The sequence below is a fragment of the Emys orbicularis genome, chromosome 1 (assembly GCF_028017835.1).
Source record: "Emys orbicularis isolate rEmyOrb1 chromosome 1, rEmyOrb1.hap1, whole genome shotgun sequence".
Classification (NCBI taxonomy): Eukaryota; Metazoa; Chordata; order Testudines; family Emydidae; genus Emys; species Emys orbicularis.
Genome location: NC_088683.1, coordinates 315,241,845 through 315,256,995, shown reverse-complemented (window position 1 = coordinate 315,256,995; position 15,151 = coordinate 315,241,845). Strand labels below are relative to the sequence as shown.

At 43.8% G+C, this 15,151-nt stretch overlaps 1 protein-coding gene across 1 annotated transcript in view; it reads left to right on the top strand.

Annotated features, from left to right (window-relative positions):
* FREM2 (FRAS1 related extracellular matrix 2) overlaps window positions 1-15,151 on the top strand; it is a 215,779-nt gene that overhangs the window by 178,008 nt on the left and 22,620 nt on the right. The window contains exons 15-16 of the mRNA XM_065415604.1: window positions 3,666-3,797; window positions 10,145-10,476. Coding sequence (XP_065271676.1) covers window positions 3,666-3,797; window positions 10,145-10,476 — 464 coding nt within the window. The remainder of the gene's footprint in view (window positions 1-3,665; window positions 3,798-10,144; window positions 10,477-15,151) is intronic.

The window sequence follows — 15,151 nt, the reverse complement described above, 5'->3', positions numbered from 1 at the left end:
TGCAGAACTGCTACCTAGCCATTCGGTCCCTAGTCTGTAGCAGTGCATGGGATTCTTCCGTCCTAAGTGCAGGACTCTGCACTTATCCTTGTTGAACCTCATCAGGTTTTTTTTGGCCCAATCCTCTAATTTGTCTAGGTCCCTCTGTATCCGATCCCTACCCTCTAGTGTATCTACCACGCCTCCTAGTTTAGTGTCATCTGCAAACTTGCTGAGAGTGCAGTCCACACCATCCTCCAGATCATTAATAAAGATATTAAACAAAACCGGCCCCAGGACCGACCCTTGGGGCACTCCGCTTGAAACCGGCTGCCAACTAGACATGGAGCCATTGATCACTACCCGTTGAGCCCGACGATCTAGCCAGCTTTCTATCCACCTTACAGTCCATTCATCCAGCCCATATTTCTTTAACTTGGCGGCAAGAATACTGTGGGAGACTGTATCAAAAGCTTTGCTAAAGTCAAGGAATAACACATCCACTGCTTTCCCCTCATCCACAGAGCAAGTTATCTCATCATAGAAGGCAATTAGGTTAGTCAGGCACGACTTCCCTTTGGTGAATCCATGCTGACTGTTCCTGATCACTTTCCTCTCCTCTAAGTGTTTCATAATTGATTCCTTGAGGACCTGTTCCATGATTTTTCCAGGGACTGAGGTGAGGCTGACTGGCCTGTAGTTCCCCGGATCCTCCTTCTTCCCTTTTTTAAAGATGGGCACTACATTAGCCTTTTTCCAGTCATCCGGGACCTCCCCCGATCGCCATGAGTTTTCAAAAATAATGGCTAATGGCTCTGCAATCTCCCCTTGTGGGTTCCCGTACCAGCTGCTCCAAGAAGCAGTCATTTAAAGTATCGAGAAATTTTGTCTCTGCATTTTGTCCTGAGGTGACATGTTCCCAGTCAATATGGGGATAATTGAAATCCCCCATTATTATTGAGTTCTTAATTTTGATAGCATCTCTAATTTCCCTTAGCATTTCATCATCACTATCACTGTCCTGGTCAGGTTGTCGATAATAGAGCACGAAATTACTATCTATAGAGCTTCTATGGAACATGTGGATTCACTTAAGATTTTTACTTCATTTGATTCTACATTTTCTTTCACATATAGTGCCACTCCCCCCCCTGCACGACCTGTTCTATCCTTCCGATATATTTTGTACCCCGGAATGATTGTGTCCCATTGATTGTCTTCAGTCCACCAGGTTTCTGTGATACCTATTATATCAATATCCTCCTTTATAACGAGGCACTCTAGTTTACCCATCTTATTATTTAGACTTCTAGCATTTGTGTACAAGCACTTTAAAAACTTGTCACTGTTTATTTGTCTACCCTTTTCTGATGTGTCCAGTTCTTTATGTGAATGTTTCTCGTCTGATCTGGCCCTTACATTATCCTCTTCCATCCTCTGCTCCTGACTAGAACCTAGAGAATCTCTATCAATAGACTCTCCTCTAAGAGAAGTCTGTGTCCGATACACACGCTCCTCTGCAGCAGTCGGCTTTCCCCCATCTCCTAGTTTAAAAACTGCTCTGCAACCTTTTTAATGTTTAGTGCCAGCAGTCTGGTTCCACTTTGGTTAGGTGGAGCCCATCCTTCCTGTATAGACTCCCCCTATCCCAAAAGTTTCCCCAATTCCTAATGAATCTAAACCCCTCCTCTCTACACCATCATCTCATCCATGCATTGAGACTTGGAAGCTCTGCCTGCCTACCTGGCCCTGCGCGTGGAACTGGGAGCATTTCTGAGAATGCCACCATAGAGGTCCTGGATTTCAGTCTCTTCCCTAGCAGCCTAAATTTGGCCTCCAGAACGTCTCTCCTACCCTTCCCTATGTCATTGGTACCTACATGTACCACGACCACCGGCTCCTCCCCAGCACTACACATAAGTCTATCCAGATGCCTCGAGAGATCTGCAACGTTCGCACCAGGCAGGCAGGTCACCATACTCTTCTTCCGGTCATCACAAACCCAGCTATCTATGTTTCTAATGATCGAATCTCCCATTACTAACACCTGCCTTTTCCTAGTGACTGGAGTTCCCTGCCCCGGAGAGGTAACCTCAGTGCGAGAGGATACCCTAACACAATCTGGAAGGAGGGTCCCAACTATGGGAAGGTTTCCCTCTGTTCCCGTTGACTGCTCTGCTTCCCTGGGCCTTTAATCCTCCTTAACAGTGCAGGGACTGTCTGACCGGAGGTGGGACAATTCTACAGTGTCCCAGAAAGCCTCATCAGCATACTTCTCTGCCTCCTCCTCCAGTTCCGCCACCCTGGCCTCCAAAGCCCGTACGCGGTCTCTGAGGGCCAGGAGCTCCTTGAACCGAATGCACACATACGCCATACGCCCACAGGGCAGGTAATCATACATGCTGCACTCAGCGCAATAAACTGGATAACCCCCACTCTGCTGCTGGGCTTCTGCCTGAATGGTCTCCTAGTTAATGAAAGGGTGTTGTTTAAATCAGGAAGTTTTGACTGTAGTTTAGTTTATAGTTTTAAAGAAAACAGCAAGGGGCCTTTGACCCCTTCCCACTCCCCTTCCAAACTCCCTTGCGAAATTCCCTGTTAGCAGCCCCTGTTTGCAAAGCTCCCTGGTCGCTTGCGCACTGCTTTATAAAGCCCTGGCCTGCTTGATAGCCCCGCCCACTGACTAAGGCTCAGCCAATTAACAGAGGCTTCTAGCTTTCAAATCTTCCTTTGAAGCTCACAGCTTCCAACTGCCAGCCACAGCACACGGTCCTTCAAACAAACAAACAGGAACAAACACAAGCTCAGCACATAGCGAGTAACCCCCAAACACAAACACACACACACACACTACAGACAGTCACTTACCCCAAGGGTGTTGTATTTGCTCCTCCTTCACCTGGAGAACTCCCTTGTGAAACTCCCTGATGAGGAAAACTAACTGCAGGTTTACAAGTAGACATTTGAGTTATAATTTTCTTAATTTATAAACAGTTCAATATGCATAAATATAATCTTAAGGAAGTCTTAAGTAAGCTTGTTCAAATTTAAGTCCTCCTCAACAGTATGGTTGCAGAAATCATTTGAGTATAAACAACTTACTTCTATTGTTTTCCAATTTGCTCTGCTCTAGAGATGTAATCTAGGTACAACATGAGGAAAACGTTTAAAAATAAAAGTAAAATCTTGTTTCAAAATAAGTGAAATTAACCATGCAATCAAACTACATTCTGAAGAGGATTTTTTTTAAACCTGCCCATGCATGGACCAAACTTTCAAAAAATGACCACTCAGCCCCACATTTAGCATGGTCCCATGTGCAAACAGACAGTCATTTGTGCACAATAGGTACCTGTGTGTTTTTGTATACAGTGTCTTGCTTTGCAAGCCTGTTGATGCATACAAATATATGCTTAGAGTATGTGTGTGCAATTTAGGCATCCGGTTTTGAAAATTTGATCCACTTTGGACAAATAGTTCTGATTTCCACTTAAATCCTCTGTGGTAACAATTCCTGTTCAAAGTTGTGGTTAATGCTGGCCTCTCCTAACAGGCTGCTTGTCATTCCAGAAAATTTGTCTAGTTTTTAAAGTATGTACAGTGAAAAAGAAACGTAAGATTAGTGCAAAGCAGAGTCAAATGTTGTTCTGGACACAAAGTGAAGTTGCTTTTCCCTTTTCCATTAGGTCTTTGCCAGCCCCGGGTGCCAGGTGTGGTTGGGGCAGAGCCATTCTCTGCCAAGCTGCGCTACACTGGCCCGGAAGATCCAGACTATGCTAATCTCATCAAACTGACCATCACAATGCCTCATATTGATGGTATGTAAAAATTTCATCTATAGGTCAGAGTGCACATCATCTTCATTTTATTTTAGCAAATGTCTTAAGTAGCCAAAAGCACAATGTAATCTCGTAGTGTTTACAACAGTGGAGAAATGTCATGAATGTGTAATTTGAACCTGCGATAGTACAATATGTCATAGTGAAATATGTGTAAGGAGATGAGTCATCCCTCAATTAGAGCCTGATTAAACCACATGGACTGAAGAGTCACTCCTGTGCTAGGCTCTAGCCAATCCACAATCCAGAAACTGATCTGTGACTCTCGGGGCAGGTATATAAGCCTTACAGGAGGAACAGCATCTCAATCTGCTCAATGGCACTCTGGAGCTTGGAACCTTTCCCTGCCTGATGATGGCAACAGACTCCACAAGCCTTAACCTGCTCTTGCTCCAGCCCTGTTCCTAGTGCTGCTCCAGCCTTGCTCTCACTCAGACCTTGTTCCAACCCCACACTGGACTCCTTATTCTGGCTCTTGACTCCCTGGCTCTGACCAGTAGGCATAACTGCCACAGCTCCAATCACTAGGCCCGACTATGCTCATCATACTTTCTGACAGTTAGAGCAGACTGACCTCCATTGGGCTCAATGACCAAGATGGATCTCCTATGTTGGCAGGTGCTCTCTACAATTGAAATGAAATCTCTAGACTCCTCTGCCACTGAGATGACAGAACTAGTTCGAGATCTCGAGAACTAAGTGGCCCAGCTACAATTGGAAAGTGCCTTCCTGCGCTCACACCTCCCAGCAGTCCCAGGCCCCCCCTAACATCATCAGCCACGACAGCCCGAGATCTAAGTCCAAAGATCCTGCTTCCAGAGAGATTTGATGGGAACCATCAAAAGTTTTGTTTGGGGGGGGGGAGGGGTGCAATCATTGTTGCCTACGGTTCCCGTTACACCTAGCAATGTACATGAAAAAACAAACCAAGAGAGGTGTCATCAGCAGCTTATTAACAGGAAACACTGGATTAGGCATCGCCAATCCTGGAGAAGGACTTTGATGAATTCATTTGTGTCTTTTCATTCATGTTTGATGACCCAGACCGTACCCACTCCACCGAAGTTGCCCTGCAGTCACTCAAACAAGATCCCCGTTCTGTTGCAGCCTACACCACCTGTTTCCATCACTGGTAACTGACATGGCTTGGAACAAAGCAGTGCAGATTTACCTTTTCTGTCTAGGTCCGAATGATGAGATTAAAGATAAGCTGGCCCAGGTAGATCCCCGCTTGGCATTGCTCCCCAACATCAAGTTGTGTATACAAATTGACTGTTTGAGTAATGCCAGGAAAGAAGGAAGGTACACGCTTGGCCACTGCCTAGCCCGGACCTATTCCTGCCACACACACATCCCTAGGCAGTCGTCAGACCCAAACTCATGCAGGTAGACATGACATGAAGGTGCCTCTCAGATCAAAAGAAGGAATATCATTGTCTGAAAGGCCTCTGCCTGTTCTGTGGGGAACGAGGCCACTTTGCCACCAGGTTTCCCCTCAAGTCCTGTTCTGTGGCTAGTCTGAGAAAATGAGCAAGTTCAGCCTCATTAGAAGAGACACAGCCAGATAAACCAACAGGATCGGGTTCCCTGACCAGACCCCTTCTGCTACCTACGTGTATCCTAACCATCGTGGACAATGGCCAATCCCACCTTCAGATGACGCTCCGACTTTGGGCCCTCTATACACCTGAAGCGAGCAGCACCCAGCTTGTGCGGATAGACTCCAGAGGCTCTGGCAATTTCATGGACACTGGGTCCATCACCTACTAGTGCAAAGGAAACTCGCCCCCATCTTGGTGGAGGCAATTGATGGCAACTTGCTATCCTCAGGCCCAGTTTTGCTATCCTCAGGCCCAGACTGACCCCCTCTGAACTGTAATTCAAACCACCAGGAAACCCTGCAGTTTAACCTGATTGATTCAGCCCACTTCCCAATCATGCCTGGTATCCCCTGACTCTCCCTCCACAATCCAGGCATTTTCTGGAGAGCACACAACATTCGGTTTGAGTCTGTGCCTAGTCCAACCTAGTGTCGAGGACATTAGATGTAATCTGGGGAAGTCCTCAATTTTTTGCACACAGCAGGCTCCAAGTAAGGATAACTTACCAATTCCCATAAAATACATGGACTTTGAGGATGTATTCAATAAAAGAAATACTGCTGTTCTGCACCCACATAGGCCCTACTACTGCCCCATAGATCTCTAGCCAGGGGCCAAAATTCCCTTTGGGTGAATTTACCCTAAGAACTCAGGGCCCAATGGGAGTACTTAGATGAAAATCTAGCAAAAAAATTTATCAGTCCCTTTGCATCTCCTGTCGGGGCCCCAATCTTGTTTGTCAAAAAAAAGGATGGCACCCTGTACTTCTGCATAGACTATCAAGCACTGAACAGTATCACCATCAAAAATAAAATATCCCTTGCCATTGATCAGTGAACTACTGGAGAGGGTCAGCTCAGCAAACATTTTTACTAAACTTGACCTACGCTGCACCTATAACCTGATCCGCATCTGAGAGGACAATGAATGGAAAACAGCTTTTCGTACTCAATATGGATGTTTTGAGTAACTTGTCATGCCTTTGGTCTCTGTAATGCCCCTTCCACATTCCAGCACTTGGTTAATGATATCTTCGGGGATGTTCTGGACCAGTTTATCATTCTCTACCTAGATGACGTTCTTATTTTTTTCAGAGAACCAAACCTTGCATGACCAGTGTGGCTAGTTAGTACTTGAACACCTTCAAACCAAGTCTGTATGGGAAGCCTGAGAAATGCAAGTTTGATCACACCTCTGTGGACTTCTTGGGTTATACCATTTCTCCCAACAGAATAAGTATGGATCCCAAAAAAGTCTCTGCAGTTTTGACCTGGGCGACACACAAAAGCATCCATGATATCCAGTACTTCCTAGGGTTCACCAGTTTCTATAGATGATTCATCCATTGATTCTCGCAAGTGGTGTTCCCATCTAAACCCTTTGTCATCAAAACAGATGCCTCCAATTACACGATCGGGGCAACGATATCTCAGCAACATGGGCCCCCAAATGACCTCCACTTTTGTGCCTTCTATTCTACAAAATTGATACTCGAGGAACAAAATTAAGAAATTTACTATAAAGAAATACTGGCCATCAAGGCTGCATTTCAGGAATGTCACCACTATTTAGAAGGTGCAGGCTTTCCAGTCCAGGTGTTCACAAATCATAAAAACCTAGAACATCTCCGAACTGCCACAGCCCTGAACCAGCGTCAGATACATAGATCCCTCTTCTTTTCTAGATTCAGCTTCACCCTGGTCTGCCAGACCGGAACCCGAAATGAGAGAGACGATGCATTATCCCATAAGGGGGAGTACCTAGATAATTTTGCCTTGCCATTTTGTAAACATACTGGCCAACACCAATCTTTCGGCCCTTGTAAAATCCTCATGCCCAGTGATGTGCTTGTGGTGACATGGATGTCAGCCAATTTTGACCCAAACTTCTCTGTCAGAAACGAGGTACTTTGGTACAAGGATCACATTTATGTCCCTGAAGGACCACCTTGTCTAGCAATGCTCCAGCTATGCCATGATTCCACTCTGGCAGGCCACTTCAGGTATGGGTAGACAGCAAAGCTGATCTCTCACAACTTGGTAGCCAAAACTATTCTCCTCTGTCAAGTCTTACATTGCTTCCAGTGAGGTGTGCAGCTGGACGAAGACCCCTCGCCCCCATACCAAACCTCTAGGTGCCCTGATCCTGCTTCCAACCCCACCCAACCATGAGCATCTTATCTCAAAGGACATCATCACTGATGTCCCCACTTCTCAGGGCTGCATAGCTATACTGGTCATTGTTGACCTTCTTACCCAAATGGCTCACTTTGTGCCTTGTCAAAAGATACCCACTGCAGAAATGACAGCTCACTGAATTTTTGACTATGTCTTCAAGCTCCATGGGTCACCAACAGACATTATTCCTGATTATGGGCTACAGTTTTTCTCCCACTTTTGGAGAGAATTGTTCAAACTCCTGGAAGTCACCCTACACATTTCCTCTGCCAGATGGAGGGACAAACAGAAAAGGTAAACCAAAATCTAGAACAATAACTTTGTTGCTTCATCAACTACCAGCAAGATGACTGGTTCCAGTTCTTGCCTTTTGCCAAATTTGCTTACAGTAACTCCACTCACAGATCAACCTGCCAAAGACCCTTCTATGCCAGTTATAGCTTCCACCCCCAATTTCATCAGTCTGTACTGCGGTCCTCCCATGTCCCTGTGGCTTCTGATTTGGTTCAATACCTCCACCATATTCAAGAAAAATTAAAATCACACTTAAACTCAGCCAAGGAGGACTACAAATGAAACACTGACCTTCATTGACAGGGCCATCCTCCCATGGCAGTCAGAGACAGAGGATGGCTCTCAACTCAACACTTGGATCCTTCCGACCCTCAAGGAAACTAGACCACCATTACCTTGGCCCATTCCAGATGATTCAACAAATTAACCCCATGGCCTTCAGACTCCAGCTACTATGTACCATGAAGATACATCCAGTACTCCATACTTCCTTGTTAAATAAATATGTGAACAACTCCTTTCCTTGATGCACACAACTACCTCCACTCCCCGTCATGGTTCAGGGGCAGGAAGAACACATGGTGAGGCAGATCCTGGACTCTAAGCTCCTCCGAGGATGACTGCTGTGCCTCATGGATTTGGAAGGGTGTGGCCCAGAGAATGGTTCATGGGAACCAGCCAGTAACATACACGTACCTGACCTCCTTCGTGAATTCCATCAATCACACCCCGACAAGTGGGGTCTAAAGCACCCGGGGCAGGGGTGGGAGGGTAATGTAAGGTGATGAGTCATCCCTGAAGTAGACCCTGATTAAGCCACATGGATTGTTCAGTCATTCCTGTTCTAGGCTTCAGCCAATCCACAAGACAGGAACTGGTCTGGTGACTCTCAGGGCAGGTATATAAGCCTCACAGGAGGAACAGCAGCTCAGTCTCGTAAATGGCACTCCAGGGCTTGGAACCTGCCCCTGCCTGATAGTGGCAACAGATTCCACAAGCCTTAGCCTGCTCCAGCCCTTTTCCTAGGCCTGCTGCAGCCTTGCTCTCACTCTGGCCTCGTTCCAACCCTGTGGCAGACTCCTGATTCCAGCTCTGACCCACCTGGCTCCGAGCACTAAACCTGACCGCCATGGCTCCAACCACTAGGCCTGACCATCCCCATCACAGTTTCTGACAAGATGTTTTCTTTTCCTCGTGTTCTTCGATGTGAAAAGTAAATGGTTCTAAATTATTTGCATAGTTTGCACAAATTGGCCTAATCTATCCTTAATATAACTCCTTTGAAGTTTATGAAGTTACACCAGGGATGAATTTATCATGTTGAATATTAAGTGTTATGCGGTGGGGGGGTGGGATTTAATGAAATCTCCTGGATACCTAAGCACTGCTTATTGAATGCCTTTCAGAAAACAGAGATTGATTTGAGCTCAGAAGTTGCTTATGTTACACGGAAGTGTCACTCTAGTAGAATGGGCATCTAAACATTCTGGCAACAGCCATTGGTGAACTAGTTTTTAAATTTAGCTTGAGTGTAGAATGGTTAGAGCAGACAGCTAGAATTCTTTTCCCAGTCTTGCTGCCAGCCTTGGACAAGTTACTTATCCTAAATATACCTCAGTTTATCCATGTGCAAGTTGGGTATAATCATATTTACCAATTTCACAGAGGTTTTAGGAGACTTTAATGAATGTTTTTAAAGCATTTTAATGAATGGTGAGGGATGCAGTAGAAATTGATTTGCTGGGATGATTAGGAAATCAGTTAATTAGCCAATAAGTAAACAAACAATTTAAAAAGCAAGAAAACTGCATCACAAAATGCACTTTGTGCTTTTATCTTAACAGCTATAGCTCAGTTTTAATTATTTTATGATGAATCTTAATAATGTGCAATTAATGCATTATAACATAATTTATCCGGAATAACATCTTATAATGAGATCTCGGATAAAATTGGGAAAGCACCTAGGTGACTTAGGAGCCAACATCTCATTTTTAAAAGTGACTTGGGCACCTGGTTTTACCCAAGGTCTCATATTACAAAGATGTCATTATTTTCCAACATTCTGCTACACAGATGCAAAGGACATCATTTTTGTTTACATTTTAAAGTGCATTGATTAGTGGGGTTCTTCTGTATGTTCAAAGCAGGGTCTAATATACCTGATATAATGTGTTAGGTGACTGGCAAATTTGGGCAGAACTGAATGTTAAAATGTAGTTACGGTGCCACCAGTTACACATATGTCTTCTAGGCATGTTACCTGTTATCTCCACAAGAGAGCTGTCCAACTTTGAGCTAACCCTCAGCCCTGATGGAACTAGGGTGGGAAATCATAAATGCTCCAACCTGTTGGATTACACAGAAGTGAAGACTCACCATGGTTTCTTGACTGATGCTACCAAAAATCCAGATGTGATTGGAGAGACCATTCCCTACCAACACAGTGCATCAATCAGGGGTCCCAGTACTTTACGCTTCTACCGAAATCTGAACCTGGAGGCCTGTTTATGGGAGTTTGTCAGCTATTATGACATGTCTGAGCTCCTCACTGATTGTGGAGGCACCATTGGGACAGATGGACAGGTACCAAATTTTTACTTCTTATCTATATAGTGGTCTCAAAATGAACTAATCCAGTTCAGTAATTTCCACTGTGATTTACATATGCTTTAAGACTAGGTGGCTTAAGAACTGCATTTAGTTAAGAATGAAAGCCTTTTCTTTCATAACCATCCATAGGCCTGTCCTGAACCCGATTATTTCATAACACTATCAATAGCCACTAAATACCAGTAAACATAATGGGTGAAATCCTGGCCCCAATTAAGCTAATGGCAAAACTCACATTGACTTCAGCGTAGCCAGGTTTTCATCCAATACATTTACATTTTTTACATTTGAACGTGTAGTAAAAGCATCCCACTCCAGTCCTACTTTGGAGTGGAGCCCTTCTGAAAAACTTGTGGTTTTAATCAAGTGATTGTTAGCCCATTTCCAGTACAGATTGTGAAGTACTGCGATATTTAGATGTTGACAAAATACAATCACCTTAAAGTAACATTAAAGAGGAAGGCGTGGAGGCTGATCCCATATGCTGATGGCAATTTCCTGTGCTGCCATGTGGGGGGCTTAGATTTAGCTGTCAGTGCTTGTCTCTTTCTCTCTGGAGCAGCAAGAGTTGCGAGTTCAGACAGCCCACGGAAGAGAGTGTGCTTCATATCACGCAACAGAAAACCCCTCAGGCAAGAAGGAAAGAGAGACTCTGCCAGTTTTACATGTCATATAGTGGTTGTCATATGGAGCTCTGGAAATGGAGTGCGGGTTAAAGCAGGGGAATTAGGTTTCCATCAGAGAAAGAATTTCTACAAGTTTATGCCAATATTGTGAAGGAGGCAAACGGGGCTTGTATTTCTTCTGCCACTGTGACAGCAAAGTCACCTCCCAGAACTTTTCTGTACAATAAATTGCTTCATAAGCCCATACTGCCTCCACTCAACCCCAGAATAGAGCACCACTGGCTGTGAGGCGTTCTCTTTTTATTTCACAGAGAAGGTTATATCTTGGAATAGTCTCAGAGGCTTAGAACAGGACCAAAACCACAACACCATCCTTCCTTTCATTGTAACTCCTCTCTAGGATAATGCTACAGAATGCAACCAGAACCTCCAAGAGGTACATTCCACTGGAACCCTGAAACTATTAGCAAGAAGGGGGAGGCTAGTGAGTATGGGATGCAAAACTTGCACAGCAGGTGGAGCTAGACTGCAGAATACGTTCCCAGAAGATAAGAATGATTACAGACCCCACCGCTTTCAGAGCTAAATACTAACTAATGTCTTCAGCTCTGCTTTCCCCCAGTCTGAGCTCTCACACAAACATACAACACACTCACTAAAATCACACATTCATTTCTTCTCTCTCATACACAACACAGTCCTTAACACACAAACAAGCACAGAGAAACCCCTGTAACCTAATCAAGCTATTTCTCCCACTACCTGGAAAGGAAGACAGACAGATTATTTTTTTGGTAATTATTTCTGTTTTAAAATACTTGTAAATACTTCAGAGATAAGGCCAGATAGATAAGATAAGATGCTTTTCACATATAAACATAGCTGGAAAAAATAAGGGACATTGTTAACACTAATTTTTATGAATATTTTTAGAATATTAAAAGAAGTTATATATTCTAGCTCAGGATAAAACATGGCACTTGTTTCAAGCTCAGGAAGCATTTTGTACTGTAGGTAAGAATCATGATTTTTGTGTGGCGGGGGAATCTTGAGAGGCCTCAAGCAGTGGTGAAGTCATTGCTCAGTGCCTCGCAGGATGTGGTTAAAAGATTACAGTGCTATAAGTGAAATATCAAACTGAATTGGTTCTAGCAGTGAAACATTGCCCTTCATTCCCCCCCCCCCCCCATCATAATGCGCTTCACTGCCTTCTTCATTTTTAATTCTTCTCGGAGTTTGGTCTTTGTCTTCACATGACCCCCCTCCAGCTGAGGGGCTAGTCAGTCAGTATCCTATGTCTGCAGTTGTCACCATTGTGGGGCTTTTTTCCCCTTCAGCTAACAATTAATAATCCTCCTATGTGGGATGAAAGTTGGCAACTGCAGTTTTCACCGTGCTCTTGGTTCAGCACGCCAAGGAAGCTTGTGATCCACAATGCAGAATGTAATAGATAAGGAAATGACAAAAAACACTTTTAGCAATATTATACTACCCACTGCTCCTGATGGGTCTTGGTTTTTGTTTGTTCAAGGTGAGCAGGTTGGCAGATGAATTGCCAGTCAGTGAGAAGATTTTATTGTGTTTGTGTCTTTAAGGCCAAGTCTTGGTTCTTCACTCTACCTGGCCCATGTGGCCCAAAAAGTAGTGCTGAGGAGGGGTGCAATGAAAAGACTTCCTGGAAGGGGTCTGCTACTTCCTTCATGCCATGGGGCTTTGCTTTGTGGTAGCTCCACCCGTGGCAGTGGCTGGAAGAAGATTGCGTGCATGCTCGGGGAGATGAGGCAGTGATGTCAATGGCCCAGTGACTTGTTTGGTTTCATTGGCAACACTGCAAGCAGTCTGGGGCAGGAGGTGCAGCAGCCACAGACACTGTGCAGATGGCACAGAGCATTTCTTTTGGGGCTCTCTGTCTGCAAGGGAGCATTCTTTCCCAGGACTACCTCAGAGTGCCAACATATCCTGTGTGAGGATATGAGCACAGCCTCCTTCAATCTGTACCATGAGGCCAGGGAAGAGGGGCTAGAGAAGGTTCTTGGCAGGCATTCTTGAAGCAGAGAGCCACAGAGTTCTTCATAGGGATTTTCACAGGGGCTGAGCACCCTCAACTCCACAGAGGATGTTTATGGGAATTGCATGTGCTCAGCCCCTCTTGAAAATCAAACCACTTTTATTTAAGTGTCTAAATGTGGATGTAGCTACCTAACTTAAGGAACCTACAGCAGAACCTACACCGGTTAGTCTAGATTAGAACTGTGTTCTGGCTAAAGCTGAGATCAGCCCTTACGGTTAGCAACAGTTTTCATTGTGCCAACACTCCACAATCCAGTAAGCCAAAGTCTGAAATTCAAGATATATAAAGTGTATAAACTTGTAGTATATAAAGCTCTTAAAATAATAGATCTGAGATACTTGAAAGATCCAAGCAATAGATAGATATAGGCTGGGTTGTGACCCCTATACGTTCCTTAAATACTTCACAGCGATGTTGTGAAGCTTAGTGAATTAATGACTCTGAAGAGCTTTGTGATCCTCAGATGAAAGGTGCTATAGAAGTGCAAAGTATTATTTTTGAAAGGAAGTTAAAAATGGAAAAAAAAAAACTAAGAAAAGTTGGAGTCCCTTTTAATATTTAATTTATATAGGGGGAAAAAGTCAGCCTGGACTTATTTGATAGAGTATAAAGTATCATTTGATCTATTTCCTCCTGTTCCAATTACATTCTTGAGCCAGACAATTTGTGGTTCTGGCCATGTGTTTATTTGTGGAAGTTACTTTCTCTGGTTCCAGTCCATTACCAGGCTTGACATGGTGGCTCAAGAAAATTATCATTCAAACAGATTTTATTAACAACATTAAGTAAGTCTCTGCCAGAAACAACAAGATGAAGAACATACATTAAAATGTTTGAATGTACAGATTGGTAGCTTGAAGCTACTGTAATGGAATACAGCCGAGCAGTTGTATTTCACTCTGCAATAGAGAGGCTGCGTCTAGCCAGGGTTTGAAAAGATTTTCCTTCCAGTCTGTTCAGCTCATATTTATAGTGCAGATGGTGTAGGCTGAGATGTTTAGATGGTCCATATAAAAATTCATTTAAAAGCGATCATTTTACTACCTTGAGTTGTACACGGAAGTTCACAGATTTTTACTCTAAAGAGACAGTGTTTTTCCATCTTCACTAGATCTAGCTTCAGCAATATTGTACCTCAGAGCTGCGAGTTAATTTTCTTGTTAAGTTTGCTGAACAGTGTAAATTGCAAATAAAAAGAAATATATATTTTCATGGCAGTTTTTCAAGCTCATCTAGCATAATCAACTTGTGATTTTTCCTTAAACACGTCAGGTTCCATAACACACGTCTTCCTGCGCCGCCCCCTCCCAGCTGTTTTTGTAAAGAAGTGAATTCAGTAAGGGATGAAAAGAAAAACTGTTTTATAAAGTGAATACTTTGTGGATATATGGGCACCAGCTGTGCAACAAAGTAAAAGGTTAAACATTTCAAGAGGCCTGACATGTCAAGGCTGCGTTCCATTATCCTCTCCATTCAAATTCTTTTAAACATACCTGTTTTGCATTTCACCTTTAACTCACCTGGCCATCTGCCTTCCTGTGGCTGACTTTTCACTTTAACAAACTGTTATTGTGTAAATAAGTGGTTGATAACATTGTTAAGCTTGCATGGAGAAATTGAAGAGAGATCTCCCACTAATGCAATGAAAAATAGGTTCAGGACAACTTGGAGGACAAAATTATAGTTAGCATGAAAATCCTGCTTCACTGAGAAATATATTACAAAGCATTCAAGGAATACTGCTTGCCTCTAACTATTTTTCATGCTATAAACACCTAGCGATGAGGACACACTCTCTCATGCTTCCCCTGATAGTATCCCAACAATCACGTAAAAGATCATTTCCCTGGGCCAGGTTCTGCCCTCACATAAACTAGGGCCATTTTGTTAAAATCAGTGGGGTTGCAATAGTGAAATTATGACCAAAATGTGCCTAAAATGGACCAAAAAC